General features: G+C 40.4%; 1 protein-coding gene across 4 annotated transcripts in view; it reads left to right on the top strand.

Annotated features, from left to right (window-relative positions):
• SLC66A2 (solute carrier family 66 member 2) overlaps positions 1-23,383 on the top strand; it is a 136,538-nt gene extending 113,155 nt beyond the window's left edge. For 3 of the 4 annotated variants that reach the window (XM_075585536.1, XM_075585534.1, XM_075585535.1), the window contains one exon: positions 17,125-23,383. In XM_075585536.1, the coding sequence (XP_075441651.1) occupies positions 17,125-17,332 (208 nt within the window). In that variant the 3' untranslated portion in view covers positions 17,333-23,383. The remainder of the gene's footprint in view (positions 1-17,124) is intronic. The other variant, XR_012799096.1, reaches the window with a different exon arrangement.
• Positions 23,384-24,336: the final 953 nt, after the last annotated feature.

Here is a 24,336-nt window from a genome sequence, read left to right as displayed (position 1 = left end):
CGGCAGGGACCTGTGCCTGCAAAATGTCTCTGTAAAGCGCTACGTAAAACTAGCAGAGCTATACAAGAACATGCTATTATTATTTTCATGACACTTTTTTTTTTTTTTTTACCATAACGTATTTAATGTGTGGTAAAACTCACACATTTCTCCTTTTTGCCCAAGAGAAAATAGTTATACTCGCACATTATTTAACACATTCTGTAAAATGACTTCCTGTAATCCTTTATTTATTAATGATGACCATTCTAATTATAATGGGCAATTTTCTCCGTTTTCTGATTAGTGACTGCGACCTGTCAAATGATGACCAGTATCCTTCAGCTTGTTGAAGTATAGTATATTTAACTTAACCATTGGCAACACCTACTCAAGTGCCATTTTCAGCGTAGGCAAGCTGCCACTATATATGTGTAATTATGTCGTGTGTACGGTATATAAGATGAATAAATAGTTAAAAAATCAATTGTGCCTGTTACAGTGTATTTTTCAACCTTCATCTGAATGTGGAAATTACAGTACTTTTGCATTTAGTGTTTGATTTGAGCAATAAAATTAGTGAATGTTACTTGACTCTGAGAACCATTTTTTATGCAGCAAGGACCTTGTACCCAAGTACTGGGTAATGCTCCTATTTTTGTATTTATAATGCAGCTTGGAGTGCCTGGATATACATTTGTGTGTGTGTGCACGTATGTATGTATATATATATATGTATGTATATATATATATATATATATATATATATATATATATATATATAATAGTGTGTCTGCTTGGACGTATCTGGTTACCATTCTAATATATTATTGCTGTTATTGAATAATATTTGGTGTGCGTTACCTTTACTTTTTGATGGCCTAATGTTCACCTTACCAGTAATAGTTTGAATAAGAAAGCGTAATTGCTGTTATAAAACCTACTGCTGCACAATAATAGCTGTATGACAAACGGTAATGTCTTTGCCAAAGTTGGTTATAGAAAGAGATTTGCAAATCCTGACAGCACATTTCAAATCAAAGTAGAAAGCTGCACAGATTTACCGTTTGTACCTATTATTTTTACTTAAAGACATCTTGCTCTTTCCAAATGTTGATTTTATTTTCATTTTCCAATCTGATGCTTCGTATAGAAGAGATAAGCGTTTGCTAAAGTATATCAAGTGTTCTTGAGATTAAAATGTTGAGCTCTTGAGCTCTTTGCAGTATAAACATTGCCATGGTAAACTAGAATGTGTTTTTTTTTTTTTTTTTTTTTTTTTAATGAGCAATGTTGGCTTGATGCAATATTGTAACATTATCGGGATGGGGGATTGCTGCTAATCCATGCAATATCCTATGTGTGTGGTTTTGTTTTTTAAAATTATAATTAGTTCTGTTGTATTAGATAATACTGCATTTTTAACATTTATTATTTCACTCTTAATGCCACTTTTATGCGTTTTAATATACTGAGCATCCTTTGATTTGTATAGCAGGTTTTAGCCACCTCCCCAGCAGTGCAAGATCTTTGCAATACTTTCCTGTTTGTGATCATTTGTTGCAGTTTGAGCTGTAAACTGTAACAACATGCAATGTTACAAGGATGCATTATAGCTGCTGCATTACTGACTGAAGGATTGATTGAAACTGAAAGGCGGCCATTATGTGAACTCGTATAAGCACGATCTTTGCTGATCGATCACGGAAGAACTAATCAATTGACATCATCTTAGGTTATTTGTTTTTAAAAAAGTCATTGAAGGCTGTGTGTGTATATATGTATGTGTGTATATGTATGTGCTGCTTGGATTGGCTCTTTAATGCATTCTGTATCGAACCAATGAATACTTTGTTTCCTTTTCAGTGATTTTATATTTATCTTTTCTACCCTACAGAGCGTACTCTGCATCGGTTTGTGTTGGATATGTACAGTGAAGAAGTAAATAATTATGCCCTTTCCTAAGGTAGAACTAACACAAGGCTGCCACCAATATTTTTTTTTCTCCTGCTTTGACCCCTCAAATTCCTTTAAAAATGCTTAAAAACCCTGTAAAATACAATCTACGTTTTCGCTCAAAATACGGAAACACAGCTATTCAAAGTGTCTTTCCACATACAGTAGGGGCATTGTGTCCTCACAAGCAAATGAAGTATAGTCATAGCCAGCTTATTGCTTTTTGCTTTTAAGTAGTAGAGTATCAAAAGAGAAAAACAATGATTTTATTTACGTTTTACTGTTACTATGAATGATCTGTGTTACTGATTTATAAATGAGCAGCAGCTCACAAAAAGTGATGGCACTTTGTTTTAAAATCAACACCACTGACACAAATAAGAAATGCTGATTTGAATATATAGCTTCAGAAAAGTTGAATGCCACTTCTAGCAGCCAGTCTGGTCAACCACAGCAAAATAATAACACTGAAATACGCACCTTTTCTATGTTCTTGCCTTATCTTGTCTGTTGGCTTAAACTCGGATATGCTTTTTCTGGTTTAACAGTACAGCAGAGCGGTCACACAGGTCTTCACTCCTCACCAATGTTGATGTCTTTGGCTGCGCTTATACTGCCGGCGACGTGACCGATGACGTCGCCATTTGCGATAGTTGCATTTAAAGTTTAGGCGACGTCGCTGGCTACAAGGCCAGTGACGTCAGGAGTGGGGAAAGGGGAGGGACGGAGAAGCTCTCTGATTGGCCACAAGGGGAGACCGTCGCTGAAAAAAATCAAATAACTGACTACCAGATTTTTGGTAGCGCTGTTGCTTGTTTGCGCCGTCGCGTGCACTATAAGCACCGGCAATTGTATAGTGGTAAAGTGAACACAGGCGCAAACAAATAAAAAGTGAACACTAATAATAAGTGACTAATCAAAAACTTAAATAAGTGAAAAATGTGATAAAAATGTAAGTAAATACAGTTTCGCCGCTCGGTGACACACCTGAGGAAGAAAGCAGTCGCTTTCGAAACGCGTAGAGTGGGAGTCTTATTCAGAGAGGAGCATACAGCAGAGGAGTTGCAGGAGGATCCAGCCCTCACCGAACGACGAAACCGGAAGTGACGTCACACGCCAGTCGGAGCAGTCTAAACAGCTGACCGGAGGCTGAGGCGGAGGAGTGGGGGAACGTTGTGGGACGGTGAGCCAGTTGGCTAAAATCTTCCTACACTAATGCAGTGTGATATGCCCGTTTTTTATTGTTAGAATGTGAGTATAATATTTTATCGTTATAAAGCTATTTTTATCTTGAGTGATCTGCGCTATGCCAGTTTTTCTCTATACATTGGGGTACGTGATCCTGGGGACCTGATCCACTTTGATGACAACTGCATCATCCACTTACCTCTGACCGTTTGAGTGAACCCTGCCTTTTTGACTCTTACATCTTGTAAGTAGTCAATTCATTAGAGCCAAGTCAATTGAAGGCTTTTTTCACATTGTCATTTTTGCTGCACTTAAATTTATTTTTGTTTCCTCCCCATGCTCCCCGTGGATTTTGTGTGTTTTGCTATAAGCACCGGCGACAATGCATTTGTTTTGACGCGCTGTCGCCGGCACTATAAGCGCAGCCTTAAGTGTTCGCTGAATATCAAATACGCGTAAAATCTTCAAATATACAGGCCTGGAAAAATATCACCAACATTCACCTGTCAAAGTAAAAAGTCACTCGTCCCCCTACTCTGGTCCCCTCGGCCCTGCGCCGATTCGCACGCCCCCCCACCCCTCCCCCCAAAAAGTTTTAGGGCCCTTGACCTTACCTCAGAGAAAATGTTGACCCTTGCAGTCTCATTAACAAAGGAAAGAAGCAACCTGCTCTTACTTTCTACTGCGCAACTTAAAGACACAGAACTGCCGGCTATAGGAAAGCTGCACGCCTGTCACTCGCCGCCAGCACCTCGATCCGTGCTCCCTACAATGCCTGGTACTTATAGTAGACAGACATGGTCCTTCTGTGAACAGCAATACAGGTTTGAACCAAGTATATATTTTCTAGGAAGGATTTAAGGCCACGATTCACTAAAGGGTGCTAAAGCTTGGCACCCTTTAGTGAATCTGGACATAAGATTAGGATCCTCACGTCGACATTGCAGTTAGGTCAACCAACTGAACTTAAGTTTAGGATTTCCCAGTTGCTCAACTCTGACTGTGTGAGGAATCTTGGTGGAGGAATCTTTCCTTGATTTGTGGCTTGATCCTTACAGTAAATATCTGGTGTCAGCTGTTATCAAATCCTACTTATTTTTTTTTTTAACCTGAGGAACATAGCATATATTTCCACAGGATCTCCAGAGACAGAACTGTGCCGCCTGTAACTGGTGCAGAAGGCTGTGGAATGTTCATTAAGTAGATTGATAATTGCCATCTGTTCTCTGCACTGGCTGCATGTAAGATGGCAAGTGTGTTTCAAGATTGGCTTGTTCAAAGTCCTGGTCCCCTATACTCCCATTCACTCACTTCGATATGCACATGAAAGATTTTCCAGAATGTCCTGGTTTTTTTTGTTTTGAGACCTGAGCTTTTTAGCTATGCTGCTCCTACTCTTTGGAACTCTCTGCCTCGTACTGTCCGAGAGACCCCCACCCAGGAAATCTTTAAATGCAGGTTCAAGACTTAAGGTGTAATGCATGCAATATCCTAGATGTTTTTGTTTTTTTAAATAAATAATTTATGTAGTATTAAATGAAACTTACTAAAAATATATATTTTTTTATTATTCATTCCTTAATGCCATTATTAATAAGTGTTAATATACTGAACATCCTTGGATTTCTATAGCAAGCTTCAGCCCACCTCCCCAGCAGTGCAAAATATTCCTGTTTTGTGATAATTTGTTGACAATATTACCAGCAGTTTGAGCTGCAAACTGTAAGAATAGATAATGTCACCTTAGTAACTTTAGAATACATTGTCGCTGCTGAGTTACACTGACTGAAGTATTGCTTGAAGCTCAAAAGACAGCCATTTAGTGAACCCTGAAAGCAGGATTTTTGCTGATTGATCACGGGAGAACGCATCGATTGCCAGCTTAGGTAATTAGTTTTTTGTTTTTGTAAAGTGCCGCTTGAATTGCCTCTAATGGTTAAGCATTTAATTACCGAACTGCAAACTGTCTGGCATTTAATATCTATCTTTCCATTCTGTTATGTTATAGTTTGAAATGTTTATTTATTTATTTATTTTTGTAATTGTGGCTTTGCGTCCCATTGGGAAGAAAATGCAATATAAATAAAGTTATTAAGTTGACTTTTCACCTAAATACTGCTCCTTCATCTGTTTTTTGTTGTCACATTTAAAAATGGCTGTAATATTGCCTTATTGTAGTCTGCCTAGTGAAATAATTGCTTTGCAAACTGTGTGCACCCTAATTAAAAAAAGTTCCTGAAACAGAATATTGCTAGCACAGTGCTTCTTTTATCTGAAATATTGTTGGGGCTTTTAAACGTGCTGATGTCAAAAACCGAGACCCTGCGGAACAGCTGAGGGTATATGGCAGTATACTGCAATAATCCATGGTATAATAACATTTATCAAATGGAGTAGTAACTTCTGTTGGTTACTAGTAGCGACTGGAGAAAAGGAATGAAGATGGCATTTCAGGTCTTCCCTTTGGCATACTTGTGTTTAATGTCCAAGACATCCCAGAGAGAGGATTTATCATGAGGTCACTTGTGTCATACACTGCTGTAAAATCAACAAAACATTAAACTAGCATCGGTGCAGTTATATGTTGAAAAAATTAGGGGCGGGGGGGGGGGGGGGGGAAATCAGACATCCAGTACAGCAGCAACGATTTGCAAAAACATCCAGGAGAGGTGCATGTCTCTTGAAGTGTGGCCACACTAAGGCTGCGCTTATAGTACTGGCTACTGCGACGTCGCGCAGCGCCGTAGCAAGTACACGCAATCCGTCGCGGGTGCCCATAGTGGGCGCGACGACGCTGCACAGTGAGCGGTCACGATCGCCGGTAGTCAAAGGATTTAGACTTTTTCGGCGATCGCCGCATGACGTCAGCGGCATGTGAGTGGTTCAGCCAATGAGGGTGAACCGCTCACGGCCACGCCCCCTGTCGCCCTCTCGTCTCCTGCACCATAGTGCCGGAATCGCTGTTGCGAAGGCTGACGTCACGTGGTCATGTCGCCGTAGCTTGCACTATAAGCGTAGCCTAACAATACAGGCGAGTGGGCTGTCTCCTGTTATATGTTGAAACAAAGTAAGTAGAGAAGTGTGGTTTCCCACGGAACATTTTGCCATGTGGTTTCCTATTGCTTTATTGGTCAGAAGAGGAGGTAGCACAGTATGTAATACTGTATATGTGAATCAATACCTTTACAATCGACACTTCATGTGAGCAAAGTGAGCTGTGGTTTCAACTATAATGAAGCCGTCACTGTAATACTGAAATATATTTCGATTGATTTTCACGTGTTTTTTTTTTTCCTTCTATGGCAAAGGTTAATTTCGACACTGTTTTACTACCTCGTTATTTTTTCAAAAATAGGTGTCCTAGCACTACTTGGTAAATATGGGCCTTGGTGTTTAAATTACAGATATTAAGTGTCTGAGGACATAATTCTGCTAAATAGCTCATTCTTGCAAAAACAGTGGTTTCTGGAATACACCGTAAACGCTCAACACTTAAGCTAACTCTGTTTTCTGCAAAATTCCCTAAGTGTTATTTTTCAGCTGCCTTACCTTTTGAAGCATGGCCCTAGTCCAATGATCTACATCCTGTGGATTTTTTTATGCAAGAGTTTATCAGTTCCCGGTGTGGGGAAAAATCAGGAATGGCTGACATTTTATTTTTATTAGTAAGACCCAAACCATTTACATTTTTGCTATATTTTTAATGTCATCATTTAAAAAAAAGTTCAGTTTTATAGCTCATAGCATAGAAGTCTGTTACTTTCTTTTTAAGCGTTATGTCAACAATAGTATTTTCCCATGTATGTAGGATAAGTGGTCTGGGGTTTTCCAAAGTTGCTACTTTTTAAAAGTGGCTCCAAAGAATTATAATACATTTTCAAAGGGTAGCACAGTCCCATGAAGGTTAAAAACCACTGACCCAGATCTAAAGTCTATTTCCATAAGCAGCCTATATGATATGGGCGAAGTACAGACCCAGCAACTCGTTAAACTATTCTTTAGAACTCTTCTGCCTATACTGCAGGAGTTTTACAGTGTGTAATGTACATGCATATGCATTACAAGGTACAGATGTGTCATAATCACATGGGGAGTACAGCAAAGACTTCTGTCCAGGGCCCGGTGTGGTTAGGGGTCCCGGCCCTCTGCCCATTCATTCTCTGCGGGGGCCCTGGGTTGCAGCAGTAAGCACAGCGGGGAAATGCCTTCCTCTGCAGGCCTCTAGGTGGGTTTAGCCTATATCAGGGCATCAAATAGAGCAGCGTGTGGCTGGAGCTGCCTCAGGCTGCGTCCATAGAATGTGGAGCAGCGCTGAGCCACGCGGACGCTGATGCTCACCTGATCAAGCATGAGCGATTTCATGCACATGCAGGCGAGCCAGCGGCCGCGATCAGGAGGCGGGGCAGTGACGTCGCTGGGCCAATAGCCCGCAACGCACCGACGTCAGAGTTGACGTTGACGCTGCTTCGCGCTGATTGGATGTTTTCAGCCGACAGCGCGCTGATAAACAGCTTTGGCTGTCGGCTGAAAAATCCAACTCCTGGAGCGTGAGCCCCCTCTAAAGACATCCTCATTGAGGATGCCGGGGCTGAGCGCGGAGCGTCCGCGCGACTCAGCGCTGCTTGTCCTTCTATGGACGCAGCCTCAGACAGGCTGAGCGGTTAAATCATGGGGATAAAAAACAGACATGAAAGGGAAGACTGAAAGGAAGAGAGAAACACAGAAAATAAAGTGCGAGAGAGAAATACCTAAGAGGGAAAAGAAAGACATAAGGGAGAGAAATGAGGAGGAGTGGGTTTGGGAAGAGACATGAGAGGGAGAAGAGAGACTGGAAGGAAAAGAGAAAAAGATGCTGGGAAAAGATTAATCAGATTTTGTTAGAGGATGACATAGGGGAAAATACATGGGGGATTAAATAAAGAGAATGGCATGTGTAAGAAAAGATAAGATGCAGGAAAAAAAGACACTGGGGAGAATAAGGTAAATACATGGGGAGAAAAGAGATGAGATGTGGGGAGGAGTAGAGAGAGACCTGCGGGGGACTAGGGAGAGGAGACGTGCTGGTGGGTGGGGAAAGAAAAACCTGCTGTGGAGCAGGGAGAGGAGACCTGCTGGAGGGGGAGGAAAGAAAGACGGGCGGGAGGAAAGACATGCTTGGGAAGAGGAGAGACATTCTGGGGGGTGGTCGGATAGAGAGAAACTTGAAGGTTAAACAGAATGACATTAAGGAGACAAATAACAGCACCAAGGGGAGAATAGAGACATTGGGGGGAAGAAATAGATGAGTTTGACACAAAATCGAGAAACACATTAGTGGAAAGGGAGAAGGAAAAGAGTGAAAGACATACTGAGGAGGGACAGGGAGAGACATCCTGGGTGTGAGGAGAGGAGAAAGACATGCAGGGGAAAGAAGAGAAATACATGACACAGAGACACAGAAGGGGAAAAGATGGAATGGCAAAGAATGTGAGAGAGGGACACTACGGGGGAAAGGAAAGAGAAAAACACTACGGGGAGTGGGGAACAAAGAGACATTACGGGGCCCATTTTTCAGATTTTGTACTGGGCCCCCAAAATGCTGTTGGCTGCCCTGATCATGACGTCCTACGTATCGTTTGGCTCCCCGGACAATGGGGATTGCGAATTGGGTTTGGGCCTTTTATGCTCTGTGGGCATTCCTCCATTTAATGATTAAAAAAAATAATCAGACAGCTTGAATCACTGCTGTAACTAGTTACAACATAACTGATTGTAGACGTTAGGCCCTAATTAGAGGAGCAAAACCTGTTCCCAGTATTCTTGGCTGTGCTTAGTATGCAAGTCTTTACCCTTCCAATAATTATTTAATGAGAGCCCATCTTCTGTTGCTTACAGATTGCAAAGTCCCCCCTCCACCTTCCCCCCCGCCCCCATAAATATGCTGTGTTTGTGTATATGTATACAGTGTGTACCTGTATACTAGTTCTAAACATTTTACAATTTTATGCCATGCAAGGTTTCAGGCTGCAGTGAAATTACCCTACTCCTTTTGGATCAGCTCATAAAGTGTTTTGTTTGTATTGTAGCCATTTGATATTTGAACATCTTCAAAGCATAAAAGTTGCGATACTGTATCAGTGCCCTTGTGCATAACCCCAGCCGCTCTATACTCTGCGAGTAATGTCTCTGTGAATGTGTGCTTGGTGCATGGTAGAATTGTTGATCCAAATGAATCCCCAACCGTAAGAGCTTGCAATAAAATGTCTTTATTACTGTACAATGTGACTAAGGCAACATGGTGGAAAATGAACTGGATGTTTGTACTCCCATGTCAAGTATATTTATTTGACCACTCCATTTTCATCAATCAGAAAATAGGATGATTTTGCTCTTTCCTCCATATTCCTCCATATTCCCAGGAAGCACATTAAGAAGATAATGGTGGTTATTCATTGAAGTGTGATGGTGCTGATTTAGGGCACTCTAGCACAGAAACTCTTATTAAAGTTATTGGGTGTTTCGGTGTGGCAGTACCCTGATCAGCACCATTGCAGTTTTATAAATAATCCCCAATGGGTTAAATACGGTGTTTGAAAAGATGCCACATGAAAACTGTTTCTGTACGATGCCATCCTTATTGAAGTATATTATGAAGCATTCAAATAAAGTAGAGCTTGCCTAAGTGATGACAGAACAAAAAATGCTCATGAATCATTGCGACCTGTAGATTTTTTTTGTTTGCAGTTGATAGAAAAATATGTTCTGTTTTTATTTCTTGATGTTTTCACTTTGGCATATGGTCTTAACGGCAAAGAACATCCATCAATGAAAAAACATAATTAAGCACAGCCTTGCAAAATGTACCATGGGCATAACAGGGAATATTAAATTACTTCTGAGGTACGTTTGTTTTTTTAGGTTGAACATTAAGGACAAAACAGTCTCTCTAAAACCTTGTGAAGCACTTATTGTTTCTTTGTAAGTTGAAAATGTACCACTGTGGTTACAAACTGTAAAGGACAAAAATGTATTCTTGGAAGATTAATGATGTCTTTTTTTACCTAAGCAGGATTTTATACTGCGATTTTTGTTGCATGTCTGGAAAAAATAAGCTGCACTCTTTGTCAATGTACTGTAGTCACTCTTTTTTTGCAAAAAGGTAGTAGAATGGCTCACTTTCTGTGTCATAGCAAGTACATGTTTAAGACTACACTTTCCATTTCTAGTGTCTTTTTAGGAGATGAACCAAATCCATTTATTGCAGTGGTTTTACTCCATCTGCCCCAATGAATATGTTTCTTGCTCTTCACTACCTCATAAACTTGAAGGGAGAGTTAAAGGCAGTTGAATCCTGGAATATTTGTAGCCATAACTTTAATTTTTTTTTCCTCCCCAGAAATGTGCTGAAATTTTGCTTAGCATTGTTTAACCTTTGAGTGCTGGAGAGGCTCCACAACCCAATGGCACATAGTGATCATGTTACCGCTCCTCTAAATTACTTGGTGTTGTCGTAGAGAACATATATATACTTGTGTGGGGTATTTTTTAATGTAGGGGGTATTATACCATGCCAATGATGGGATGGGCCTTTTGCATTCAACTCTACAAAATGCAGTTGAGAATAGTTTTACTAATTTGGAGCCTAAACCTGTATACGTCATATCTGGTATCCGTGTACTTGTGAAATACCGGGCAATAAGATTTAGAATTCAGTTTAATTAAAAGATTGCATTTGTTAGAGATATCTGGGACAAAATAAAAATTTAAAAAAAGTGTATTTTATTTATGACATATCTTTGTCACTTGGTCTTGTTTTTCTTAGGTACATAGAAAGTATCCCCGTAATCCACGGTTAAACAAATCTATAGCAACATTTTGAAAATGTGCTTGGCCATGCAGGTGGCAACTGCCCTTGGCAGGAAAGGGTTAAAAGACCGCTTTCTGAAAAACTGAGCCCTACTCACCCTCGCTGTATCTAGGAGAATCAATGCATTAATGCAACCGGAGTCCCTTTCCCTCAGCCTCACACTACAAGAAGTCTGCACAGAAAGGGGAATACTGTAGTTGAAAACTCAGATCTATCATTCTTTTCTCCTCCTGAAGTTAGACCCTGTGTCATTCTGTCTTTTTCTGTGAGGAAGATGAAAGCTCAGCATTTAGTTTCAGTGAGACATCAAACTGACTCTGTAAAACATCTCTCTTTCTGACAGTGTCTCTCATCTTCACTCTCACGTGGGAACACATTTATTGTACATTCCATTCCCATCCTTTCCTGTACATGTAATCAGCAGCATTCTCTTACTGCTATCCCCAGTTCTAATACTCATGTGTGACATTTGAGCAGTATTCTCTGTGCCCCTTCTCATACTCTCAGCTGTATTGCTATAGTATATCTCCTTTATGGATCCAATAAAGTGCTTTCTAATACCTTTTTATGATTGATCTTGTAAAAAATAAAATTGTGCTCTATTAAAGGGCAAAGACAGGACACGGAAACACCGACAGGACATTGAAACACCATTACTCTTGTCAGCGTGAACAAATTGCTCAAATAAAAAATAAAAAAAAGGCAGAACAAGCAAAAAGGGGTTTGCTAAATAATGCCAGAAGTACCCTACTGTCACAGAGATTGTATGCCTCTGTAGTGATTGCAGGTTTAGTAAAAGACAGAAAACGAAAAGTAAAGTGTCAGCTACAGACGCGATATAGGAACCACACATGTTGAATTGTTTTTAACCATTTAAACCCTACTCTTCAATGCCAGCTTACGGCTTTCTGAGACCACCCCAAATTATCTTTTTGGGGTTTGACTGTTCTCTGTGTGAAGTCTCTCAGGCAATTGTGTCAAGCACATGTACAGCAAAACATCTCACAGATAAATGTACATGTCCAACTGAAGCGTCTATCTATATGGACCATAATATTGGAACTTTGTGTTTTCTAATGAATAGATCTGTCATTGTTTTGTGCATTTATGCTCATCTAAAGATACAGTACTCTGATTTGTGAGTTTCTCTCATAGTTGGCTGTCTCTGTGCCCTACCACAAGCCAGACTGTGTCACGGGGAGAAACTGCTGGGCTGGAGTCCAGCAGCAGGGACAGGCTAGTATGCAGTTGGCAATGGTTAGGAGAGAGGCTGAGGCCCAAGGCAGGTACAGTAGCAATGGCCATAAAACAGGCAGTGGTCAGAGGCAGTTAGATAGCGATGGTCAGGAAACAGACCGTGGTCAGGACAGTCTATAAAAACTGGCAAAGCCAACAAACCTCTGAATGAATGTTTTTTTGGAAAGGCCATTCCACAGCAGCCAGACTCTTACTGGGATCCTTACTCAGCCTGTCAGGGGAGATGATATACCCGTGAAAATGCATACAGGTCTTTTCAAATTCACATTTCTCTAGTTTTATATATATAGTTGATGTCTACAGAGACATTGAAGCACAATTCAGACATGTTTTTGATGATCCCACAGATTATCTGATAAAACCAGGATGTCATCCAGAAAAGCAACCAAGGAGATCTCCAAGGACATCATTGATAAAGTGCTGAAAGGTAGCAGGAGCGTTGCAGAGCCCAAAAGGCATGACCAAGTATTCACAGTGTCCATAGCGGATTCGGAAGGCAGTTTTTCCACTCATCCCCTGATCAGATACAAATTGAATTATAAGCTCCCCGGAGGTCAAGCTTTGTAAAGATTTTGGCAGATCTTAACTTCTCCAGAAGTTTGGGGATCAATGGTAGAGGGTATTGGTTTTAAATTCTAATGTTGTTCAGCTCCCGGAAGTTCATGTAAGGGCATGAAGAACAGTCGTGTTTTTTTTGTTTTGTTTTTTCAAATCAAAGAGAGCGGCCCCAGCAGGAGAAGTAGAGGGTCGGATCTTTAGATCCTTTAGAGAAGTTCTCTTGTAAGTATTCTCGCAGAATATATTCTCCCATAGCAGGGAATAGCAGCACCTTGCAGCAATTCGATTGGACAGTCTTCTGGTCGGTGTGTAGGAAGCTCATCTAGATTTCTTTTGTCACACACGTCCTGAAATTCTTGATATTGAGGTGGTAACGCACCTGAAGAGGTGGAATAAATTCCATACATTGCTATCCTATAAAGTGGGCTGCTTGAGGGCAAGCAGCAAAGTTCACAATGTCTGAGGGAAAAGTAACAGTTCTGGATTTTCAATTTAATTTTAGGGTTATGAACCACAAGCCAAGGAATACGCAGAATAACTGGAAACAGGTGAATGAATTGGGTTGACAGAAATCTCCTATTGATGACCGGGCTCCATGATGAGCATTGGATTACCAGTTTCATAGCTAACAGGACCAGAGCTTAGTTAACAGTCAACTAATTCCATCTTCACAGGGAAGTCTTTAGGTCTGGATGAAACCAAGTTAGCTTTGGCAAATTCAAGGTCCATGAAATCCCCCTCTCCCCCAACCCCCTCCTTTTGCGTTGAGACGGCGTATGTAGCTGGTCAGAGTGAACAGAATTCACGATGTTCGATCTTTGTGGATTTTGAGTGATCGAGGTTCTCTTAGGTTTGCAACTCTAGATATTGCCCAGAATTGTCGCAATACAAGCAAATCTTTGGAGCGATGTCGACTTCTTTCCTCAGAGCTGATTGGTCCTCGAACAGTATCACTTGCATTGGTTCAGTGTGTGAAGTTCAGGAAACTGCCATTCTTAAAACTTTTGAAGTAGAGGAAGTAGTGGAACTTTTTAAACCAGGGCTGGCTGGCTAGACTGAACCCTTGTCTCTCTATTCTCCTCTCCAAAATCTTTTCATCGATCTGAATACTGAGGTGAACAAAGTCTTTCAATACAATTGGAGCCACAATCTAAGTGGGTTCATCCTTTATATTGTCAGACAGGCCTTTGCGGGAAGGAAACATGTAGAGGAGAAGTGATGCTCAAGTGCCTTGTCCTATCCCCATAATATAGTCCATTCATGATAAAGGAAAAACACGCTGGGTATTTAGCTAATAAAACAGGGATTTCAGTCACACTCTAAACCTATATGAAAAGGCTCTATAACACCTTTGCGGAAAAGGAACCTCGTGGAGATTTGTTCCAAGTTCTGAGCTGCCCATCTTTGGAATTCTGCTGCATACTCAACAGCTGTATGCCTCCCCTGGCAGAGTCTTATCAGAATTGCTTCAGCTAGCATCCAGGATGTCTTGCAGGTTCCTTAGCAAAGGACTATTTTGCTCCAGAAGGGGGGATACCTGGGAGAGAGCCTCATTCGTTAAAAATAATATAATCAGTCCTATTTTAGCAGTGCCTGTAGTATAAATGGCAGGTTGCATCTTTTAAATCCACTGATTTAGGAATCCTCTAAACTGGTGATAGTCACCACCAAATTTCTCTAGAAGAGGCAGACTGCACACTGACTGGCTGGGAAGCACGTAGGTTCTGCAGCCAAGTTTCTGTGTTAACAATTCAACTGTATTTGCCAAACTTGGTCACCCAGAATCGAGGGAGAAGGTTTAGCACGTTTTTCCTGAGTTTCTGCTTGAACCAGTCTAGTAAGTACATGCCCCATTTGGTCCTGTAGGCTTGCGTCATGGCGGTCACTTGCTGAGCCATGTCGGATCCTGTCCCAGGGGGCTCCATAAAGGGTCTATTTATTCTGTCATGGGGAGTGACTGCGGGGTTTGAGTTCAGTAGCTGAGGCAGGCTGGTAGCAATGGTCAGGAGACAGACCGAGGTCCGAGGCAGGTAGCAGTAGCGATGGCAGAGGCAGGCGGCAGGCAGGTTACTATAGGTAAGGAAACAGGCAGTGATCAGGACAACAGAGGAATAACATAGTACGGTTCAAATAGTCAGGTACACTGCAATAGTAAACGACCCAATGAGGCATCGATCTTGCTTAGTGAGAAAACCACAATAAACAGGAAGGGGAGGTTTATAAAGGGCAGACTGGAGATGAGGGACTGGTGCTGAGCATGAAACAATCAGGAGTTTCAGAGAGTTCTCTTCAGGAATAATCAGCAGGTCAACAGCGGTCCGGGTGGTAGACCAGGAGCACTCCAGGCTGGCATCGAGAGAGACCAGGATTCAAGGCCCATCAGAAACATCCCTGCCATCCTGAACCCTACCACAAACCTGACTCTGAATTCTTCACTCCATATCCACAATGTTTGATTAGGCTTTAGAGGACTGTGATAAATATTTCCGTGTCCTTTCAAAAATAGAGTATCCAAATCTGCTTTACCAACATCAAACTGTGCCATATGTGGGGAGGTGAGACTTCTGGGAAGAATTGCATTCTCTGATGAAGGTCCCATAGTATATAGCAGAGTATTTTTTTTTTGTTTCTCTTATGGTTGCTGAATTAACAAGAGACCTAGTGGAATCTGCTGATCCAGAGCAGCCTGCCCCCAGGATGCTGGAAATCACTCTACTGGGTGTGAAACATAGAATAGCTGTCTCAGAGGTAGACATCTATCCTATGGTCTTTCTGTACCTTGGTGGAAGTCGGCTTTGTTGTAGACCTGATCTGTCCACTCATTTTTATCCATTTACTTTTCTTACGTATGGTCTGTTGCTAGCTGCTGATGGGTTTAGAACAGGGGTGTGCAAAGTTTTTGGCGTTAGAACCCGGCGTCAAATGACGTTGCGGGTCATATGATGTCACCCTGCAGCGTCTGCATTGTCGTGGCAACGCGTCACGTCACAGGACCCAACGGCGTCATTTGACGACGCCTTCCATGGCGACACGTCACCGAAGAGACCTGGCTGGCAGCAGGTAAGGGACGTTACAGAGGCCTTTAATTTAAATGCCTTGGGGAAGGGCGTGGGGCCTCTGTAACCGCTGGGCGCACCCCACAGTTTGCACACCCCTGGCTTAGGTGATACTTTGAGATCTTTGGTGTGAGATCTTTATATTTACTAATGATCCAATGTGGAAATTACACAAACACTGCACAGCATGTTGGCATTGAGCCATAAAGTGTTTTGCTAATTTTCTTCTGTCTGGTACTAAACCTCCAGGCTAATTGCCCTCTTTTGGTTCTTAACCTGTTTTCACTTACTCCACAATATGACACACCTGTAGGATGCTGAATGAACCATTTTTTTTATTAACTCCATTCGATCCATTTGACCTTTTAAAATTCTCATGAATTAGCGCATGTCCCCTTAAATGAGCTGTGACCACAGCTGTTACAATTCTAGACAGGCTTTCTAAGCATAACACTGCTAAAGAGAGTGAATTAATCCTTAAGCAAACCCTAACCCAATACCATAGGTTATTTTACTGTACTGTATGTTCTAGTAATGTTTCATTTGAGCAAGGGGTTTCCTTTGCTTCAGAACTCCATTTTGTACGTACGTGATGTTTTGCCATTTCTCCAATCATAAGTGATAGCAAAAGTAAGCCAAGTCAGTGACGGGTTGTAGGATTAAAGGTCATTGCTGTGTTCTCAGGCATGCGTTTTTTTTTTCCCTTGTACAAATTGGTTAGTGCAGGGGTGCGCAAACCTTTCCCCCTGCGCCCCCTTGCATGCTGCTTCCCTTCTCGCGTTCCCCCCCCCCCCCCCCCCTTACCTTGGCTCCAGAGTTAAATTACGTTGTGGCACGTGGCCCTGCAGCGGCATTTGACGCCGCATTGCCACGACTACGCGTTGCTGGAAGGGAAGGGAAGCCTCGCGTGGTCCTCCGGCATTTAAATTAAATGCCTTGGGGAAGGGCGCGGGACCTCTGTAACTGCTGCGTCCCCCCTGAATAATCTTCCTGTGGCACGCGCCCTGGTTTGCGCACCCCTGAGTTAGTGTATTGATAACTTCATAAATTATATATGGAATGTTATAGAAGGAGGGGCTTTATAACAAGCCAACAAATGCAATCAATCCAGTAGCAAACCAAAATGTAAACTTCCCATTTGTACTTGTACGTTTTCCATATTATATTCATATACACTCTTTATTGCAGGCCCTTCCATTACTGAATGGGCTGAATGTGTAATAGTGTTGTAGGTCCAGTATACTGTACACTTCCTTCACCTATTTTTCCCCTCTTCTTTTTCAGCATTAAAATGGTACTGATGTGGACAAGTGGCGACACATTTAAGACGGTGTACTTTATCCTGAACCAGGCTCCTTTCCAGTTCACAATCTGCGGACTGCTCCAGGTCTTTGTGGACATTACCATCCTGCTGCAGGTGTACATGTACAGTGGCCATCCTCCGAAGCTATTGTCACACACTACACATGCCACGAGTGCCAAAGCTCTCTGATATAGAGCACATGGACCTTCTATCACGTGCTTCCTGGGGTATTAAACCTGTTATTGTAACAGCAACTAGTGCAGCACAGATGATGTACACATCTACTCCTGACTTCACCCTGAAAACAAGCTGACGTAGACGCGAATTAAAGAGCTTGTAAACTTTGCTCCTTTTTGGTTTCCCACATATACTGCAGGTTTTATATTGGATACTTTATTATACTGCCATCACCTCTTCCTTACATCTTCATCTGTCCTCCTCATCCCCATACACATGTTTTGTGTGTGTGAGACATGCATACATATCAATGAATTAGTGTTACATCCTCCGTGTTAACCAGTGATGGGTTTAAGACTGCAGTTGCTGTTTTTCCATCCCAAGGTAACACATCACTGCGGGTGAGGTTTTTAACACAGTGCATTGAAATGCATTCCATATATTTTGTTCAGCATGAGGGTTCCGTTGTCTTCTGTGTAAGCACACGCTTTATTCTGTATTTCATGAATTCTGAACCTCATCTATTCTCAAATGTTTCTCTGTCCTTTGACTTTGTAATCCATACTTTAAATTTAATGTCAAAATTTCAAAGGGGATTTTCCTACCAAAAAAAAAAAAAATAGTGACATTATTCATTTAGCCCATTTCATATAAATGAAACTGAGGTTTTTTTTTCTCTGAACTAAAAGGAGAATATACTTCAATCAGTCAATTTTTTTTCCCTATAGAGTTCTGGTGCCAGAATGACACATTTGTATGCCTCACTTGGGTGAATTATGAAGCCTTTTCCCACAGATTAGGGTGCACTGAGAATAATTTAAAATTGCACACCGTTCTTATCGTCATATGTAATACAGTATTTATATACTCTTGTTTTTTTCTGTCTCCACTACAGGAGCTATTGTTACAACCAGTGTACAGTATAAACAACCATGATATCTGAACATGAATTAGAAGTACACACATTTATATATGCCTTGCACTCTGAAATTGCAATAGCCATGAATATACTAACTATAAGGAAACACATTTTAGATCACCTCAATTTAAACTTATGGAAGTGTGTATATATACATACATTTGTATGGAATTATTGCAATGTTTGTAATGTTTACTAGATTAATACTAAATTGATATAAACATAACAAATCAGAGGTTTTTTTTTTCTTTTTTAATGTTGTCAGAATTTGAAGAAATTCTGTTTAACAGCTCTTTAGAAATGTGCGAACCACATTATTGCTCAAATTAACAGTGTGAAATGTTAGTATGGCCAATGTGTTTTTACGGGTTTATAACCGAACATGTAGCTTATAAATATTCTGAAGTAGAAGCATAGGGTAAAACTGTATGTCAAAGGGAAGGTCATATATGAATAGGCAAAAATGAGTGTAGGTCAATATTCTCTTTGAAGCAGCAATAACCCCCTTATTTATTATCATTTTATGTCTTACCAAATTGTAACCAGGAGATCCCCAGTTCCCAATATATTTACCTTTTTCCCGGGCCTGTGCTTTTTTTAATTTACTATTAGGAAATCAAACAGCTGCCAAATTAGTCTCCCTGCCAAGGTTAATTAGGAAACCACAATGCCTTCCTATTGCACAAGCCCAGTGGCTCTTGAAATTTCCATGAAAAGAAGGTGGCAACCGGCAAAAAGATAAATCGATCTCTGAGAACGGGGATTCCGTAGAGCGAACAAATAGTGCGATTTAGCTGCAAAAGACCTATTGGTTCAAAGTCTGTAAATAAATAGTGATGCTAATTCTCTAGGGAAAATAGGTGGGGGAAGATTGCTGCCTTTACTATATTTTATTGGCTATTGTGCCAGAGGGGCTTGCAGTAAGATTCACATATTGTAGTAAATCTTGTTGGCTTCTTTGCCACTCACAGGGTTAATACATTTTGTAATGAACATGACTCTCTACTTCTGCTCCCATTGATCAATATGAGCGCGGCAGCTAATCAAAGCATTGATGACTCCCTTATTGCAGTAAGGGCAAAGTGCAGCAACAAACAATAGTTACAATTGTATAGAGGGCAGATTTATACTCCCCGTACATCGGGTACAGGAAATCCTTCTTTCAGGAGAAATGAATCAGCATTCCTATTTTGTAATTCTGTATGCATTCAACCTTATTTATTGGCTACATTAATGTGCCTCTGACCTGTGTTGTTTTTTTTTTAGTTGCAGGTTGTTAAGAAGTAAGAATGGGTATGTTGGGCTAGTTATGTATATACATACTTGCCTTTTACCATTTTTGTATTTACTATTGGTTATTTCAAATTATGACATCAAAGAATCGCATGCATGAGCTAGTAAGTAACACAATCTTAATAATTGAATGTGAATCTTTCTGAGGTGGAGCATGCACACACTATACCAAATGGAAAACATTCCTCATTTTGCTGTACAATATGAATTCTGTGTTGGCCCAGTTTGAGAAATAATGTAAGATGAATGTGCACGTGAAGAAGTTGAAATGCATGATTAAGAAGCAGTGGAGGTTTTATGAGAGCCCTCAAGTGAAGGTGATACCTCTCTTTGTATATTCCTATTTCTAGGCATTACAATTACCATTTTAGGGGATTATTCATTAAGACCTGTTATTGGTTTGCGCACCCAAATGGACATGAACTATTATTAGAGTCAATGGGTGTTGACACCAGTTCGGGTTCATTAACCTGTTGAGCTTGATGAATCTGCGGGCTGCAGGGCTACAGAGGATGGGGTTTCTGGAGTAAAAACTATAATATAATAAAAATAATTACTTTAATAAAAATGTAAAAAAAAAAAAATCTGCATATGCTATATATAGTAATTGAAATACACACTCGCACACACACTATGTGTGTATATATGCTTTTCTTATGAATTGTCAGTAGAAATAATGCTTAGATTTTTGTTTGTGTAACCACAGAGACCATCCTAAGTACATGTCAAATGGTAATTGTAAAGACAATATTGAGGATAATTTCAGAGGGCAAGAACTGCGAATGTGAAACTGATGTTTGCCTTGTGTTGTAGAGTGGGATATGTTGACTCCTGTGGGTAGCCTGCACAATTCTGCCTGGCTCACACTGATTGCAGCTGAGGCTTTCAGTCATGGTGTGAGCTTAACAAAAGAGGAGTGGTTCTGGAGTAGCGTGTGTTTGGAATCCAGGGCCATGTGATTACTGTAAAAACAATCTGATGTCTCTAAAGCCAAAATGTTTATTGACACTTTGCACAAGTCCCTTGTTGTACATTTGTGACCAGGTGAAAATTCTCACTCAAACACATTCCCTACCATTTCCAGTGTTTCTTTCTTTCATTCTGTAAGCTGTTTCCTAGATTTTCAAATGTAAACTCCAAAGGTATTGCAAGTACTGGAAATGTGTCTATTTGGTTTGCCTGCAAAACTGGGCAGTAATCTGCACGCATGTTAGTGATTCAGCTATCAGGTTATGTAGGAAATAGGTAGGAGGGGAGGAGAGTACCTCCACTGCTAGAGCCACTTGCAGTGAAATTACCTTTACCGTGTGATCCTACAAATACAAAATAAACAAGGCTTTCAGAATGGAGTATGAATTCAGGGTGATGAAGGAAAATACAAAGGGCTTATTTTTTAATGTCAGATGGTACTTTTGCTTTAAAGGCAGTTGATCGTTTTATTTCCTGATTTGTGCCTGGAAATTGTAACCCCTTAGAGGCGCCTGATACGTTCTTGCCATTGATAACCCCCAATTTAGGGGTGCACTTCTCTTTTTTACTACTACAGGATTTATTATCCATTTGATGGGTTGTTTTTACCTGGGTAGAAAAAAAAATAGAATGGGTCAAAAGTTATTATAAACTGCATAATTACAGCGTGTGCCATGTATTAGTAATATCAGATAAATCTAGAACATGTATTGTACACACAGATCAAACTGATGGGACTATAGTGCTGAGCTGGATTAAAGCTAGCAATGAAGTCTGTGTATCTCTGCCATTCTACGAAATGACCCGGTCCCAAGATTTTAAGGGGAAAATGAAAGAATGTTAAAGTCTGCAGAGTAAATAAAAATACCACTTGTGGGTACATTTGCACAGACAGCTGTTTCGAGCTTTTGGGTATACTCCGTGTGAGATTGGTTACTTGCCATGCAATGTGAAGCTGGTAAATAGGTATAACCAGGCATTTAAAAAGTTCTAGCCGGTAACAAAATGACAAATACCCTCCACCGTACAGATTTTTGTCACTTCTTATTTTCCCACCATAACTTTTTTTTAATGTCAAAGTATGTAGACAAAGGGAATTGGAGGTGGGAGAGAGATAAGTGTTCAGTGTGGTGGAACAAGACATTGATTAAAAGGAAGAAGCCGCTGAGAAATCGGAATGCATGTCAGAGTAAGTAGGAGTTATGGGAGACAGTGAGAAAGATGTCTGAAGGGAGATTAAATGATAAAGTAAGCATAGTAGAGGGATACACAAAGACCATGCAGAGAGCAGCGCTGGTGGCACACAACAGTTGTCATTTTGGGTTTCAGACAGTTATTATAGCAGTAAAATCTCTTCCCAATGCAATTAGCTGCTACAGTATAGTGCATATGTTTAACCTGGGGATATTGATCAAAGTCGGAGTTGTGATTGTATTCAAACATTCCAACCTGTTATGTATGTTATTGAAACCCAGATACAATAAACAAGTCTTTATTTATTTTTATATTGCACATAACATGCATCCTCACTTGTGAGTGATATGGGTATGTTGTGGGAAATATACTGCTCCTATGAGTTTTTGTTTTGTCCCTTAGGCCAAGTGACCTTATATACAGTATATGCCATATTATAGTTTGAGTTGAGTGTTTTATTCTTGTACAGTGAATGTTGTCGTCGTAGACTGAACATCTGAGCTCTCTTAAATACCACCTTTAAAAAAAAAATCTCAGTTGAAACACTACTTCCACATGATCTGTTTATGGGTTGTTGATTTAAAAAAAATGTAAGTGTTTTTATAATGAAAAAAAAAACATACAGCAGGGGGTTAGAAAAAAATGACACTTTTTATTTCCCCTCTAGATTTCTATAATATAAGCAGTTTTGTACAATAATTTATCATCTATGTTTAAAGGGGATTTGTTAGTCGTAACCTATTAGGCCTGTGTTTGTGTTTGAATTTACCAGCACAATACTAATTAAAAAACATGCAGTGTTTTTCATTCCTAATGGAGCCTACATGTATCTGATTGAAGCGCCAGACATAAATTCAAAGCACCGTTCAAGAGTACAAAAGTTCGAAAGAAAGTGCCAGAGAATTTATTTTAGTGACCTTTTTTGAGCACTTCCAGTGCATTTATGACGTGTAATATCTTGTATGGCACCAATCCATTGATTTCCAAAACACGTGTAAAGATTTATGCTGCCAAAAACACCTCCGAAATAAAACCTGATGATATTAAGGTCGTTTGTTGAATGGATGCCTGACGTGTTCCTGGCTTAGGTCCATTATGTCGAAGTGTATTTTGGTTTTCATATAGATTCTTAATTAATTCAACGTTCTGCTTGGCATTACATGAAATGCATGCTTTACAAATACGGAAAGACTGGAAATGTTTTTTTTTTTTCCTGTGAGTGTTTTGATTAAAAGGAGAGATGCGCTATTTTTATAAAGGATTTCTTTGCAATGTAACACCATTTATTGCAGATTTTTGGGACCATATTTTTATCAATGCAATTTGAGGGCATAGAGATGAGAAATTATAAATAAGCTGAAATTGTAAATACGTACTTCTAATTATACAAATGTGCGATTTCATATTCGCACTCCCTACAATCAGGGGGTGTTAATTACATGATACCGCTCATGAGGGTTCCAGTGCAATGCACTAAATATACAGTTATTGGTATTGTCAAACACAGGAAAGAATTGCGTAAGCAAGGCAATGTGTGAACGGTATAATGGAAAATGCTTGGAATTTGTTCCAACAAAAACAAACTTACATTTATGACACATGTTTGTGCTTCCATATTCTTTATCTCGCTTGAGTTGTTGCTTTAAAGAAAGAAGCATGCCAACTACAAATAAAATAATTGCTTTTAATACTGATGCCAGATGTATATTTATTTGACTGTATACTGGATGTCCTTGTTAATAAAACATGCAAAACATTGGTGCACATTTGCAAATATGCGAAAGACATTTGCCTTAGATTAAAAGACCATTGAAGTAAGAAGATAAATAATTGATCTCCACTATGCTTCTCTGATTGGGAATTGTTGCAGCCTCTTCACTGATTGCAGGGGGATAGACGCTCACAGTTCAAACTGGGTTTGAAATGTCACCCTATAAAGATGTGGTTGTAACAATATGGGGTTACTCCGTGATGTTGTAGTAATATGATCTTTCCAGTGACTTCAGTGTATATATAGTGTCTCTCTTCAAAGATTAAAATAATTTATAAGTTAGTTGCTTCAGGCTGCTTCTGGTGTGACATACTGTATGTGAGTTTACAGGCAGGTGTTTGTGTGGTCTTACCCCTGGGCTCTGCTTGGCTCTGAAGTCGTCTCCTGTTCTCGCATATACCCAGTGCTGCACCAATGCCTTTCAAACTTTCTCCGCGACCATTATTTTTTTGGTAAAAAACGGTTTGTATGAATATCTTTATTTGTATAGTGCCATCCATATACATAGTGGTTTATGGCAGTAATACTGTACATGTTCTAAATGTAACGGTGTTTCCCCCCACCCAATCGCAGATAGGGGCCATTATAGGGTGTATGGTGCATATACCTGCTGGCAACAGGAGGGCTGGGTTGTCCGCCGGTGTTAGTGGGGGACACAGGAACAGGCTTCTGGGCTTCATACCCCACATATCTCCTTAGCAGTGCAGCGCCTCGATCTGTCGTGGACTCCAGGAAATTACGGTGATATTCCATGGTAGAACTATTACCTTCTTCCCCCCCCCCCCCCCGCAACAATAAGGTCATGCACCAGGCAGGAGGTATATAGCTAACAGGGACAGGTTTATTACTACACTGTGCAGCAACAGTTAC

This window comes from Ascaphus truei, chromosome 2 (genome assembly GCF_040206685.1).
Source record: "Ascaphus truei isolate aAscTru1 chromosome 2, aAscTru1.hap1, whole genome shotgun sequence".
Classification (NCBI taxonomy): Eukaryota; Metazoa; Chordata; class Amphibia; order Anura; family Ascaphidae; genus Ascaphus; species Ascaphus truei.
The sequence above is the reverse complement of the archived record's forward strand: the minus strand, read 5'-3'. Positions and strand labels throughout refer to the sequence as shown.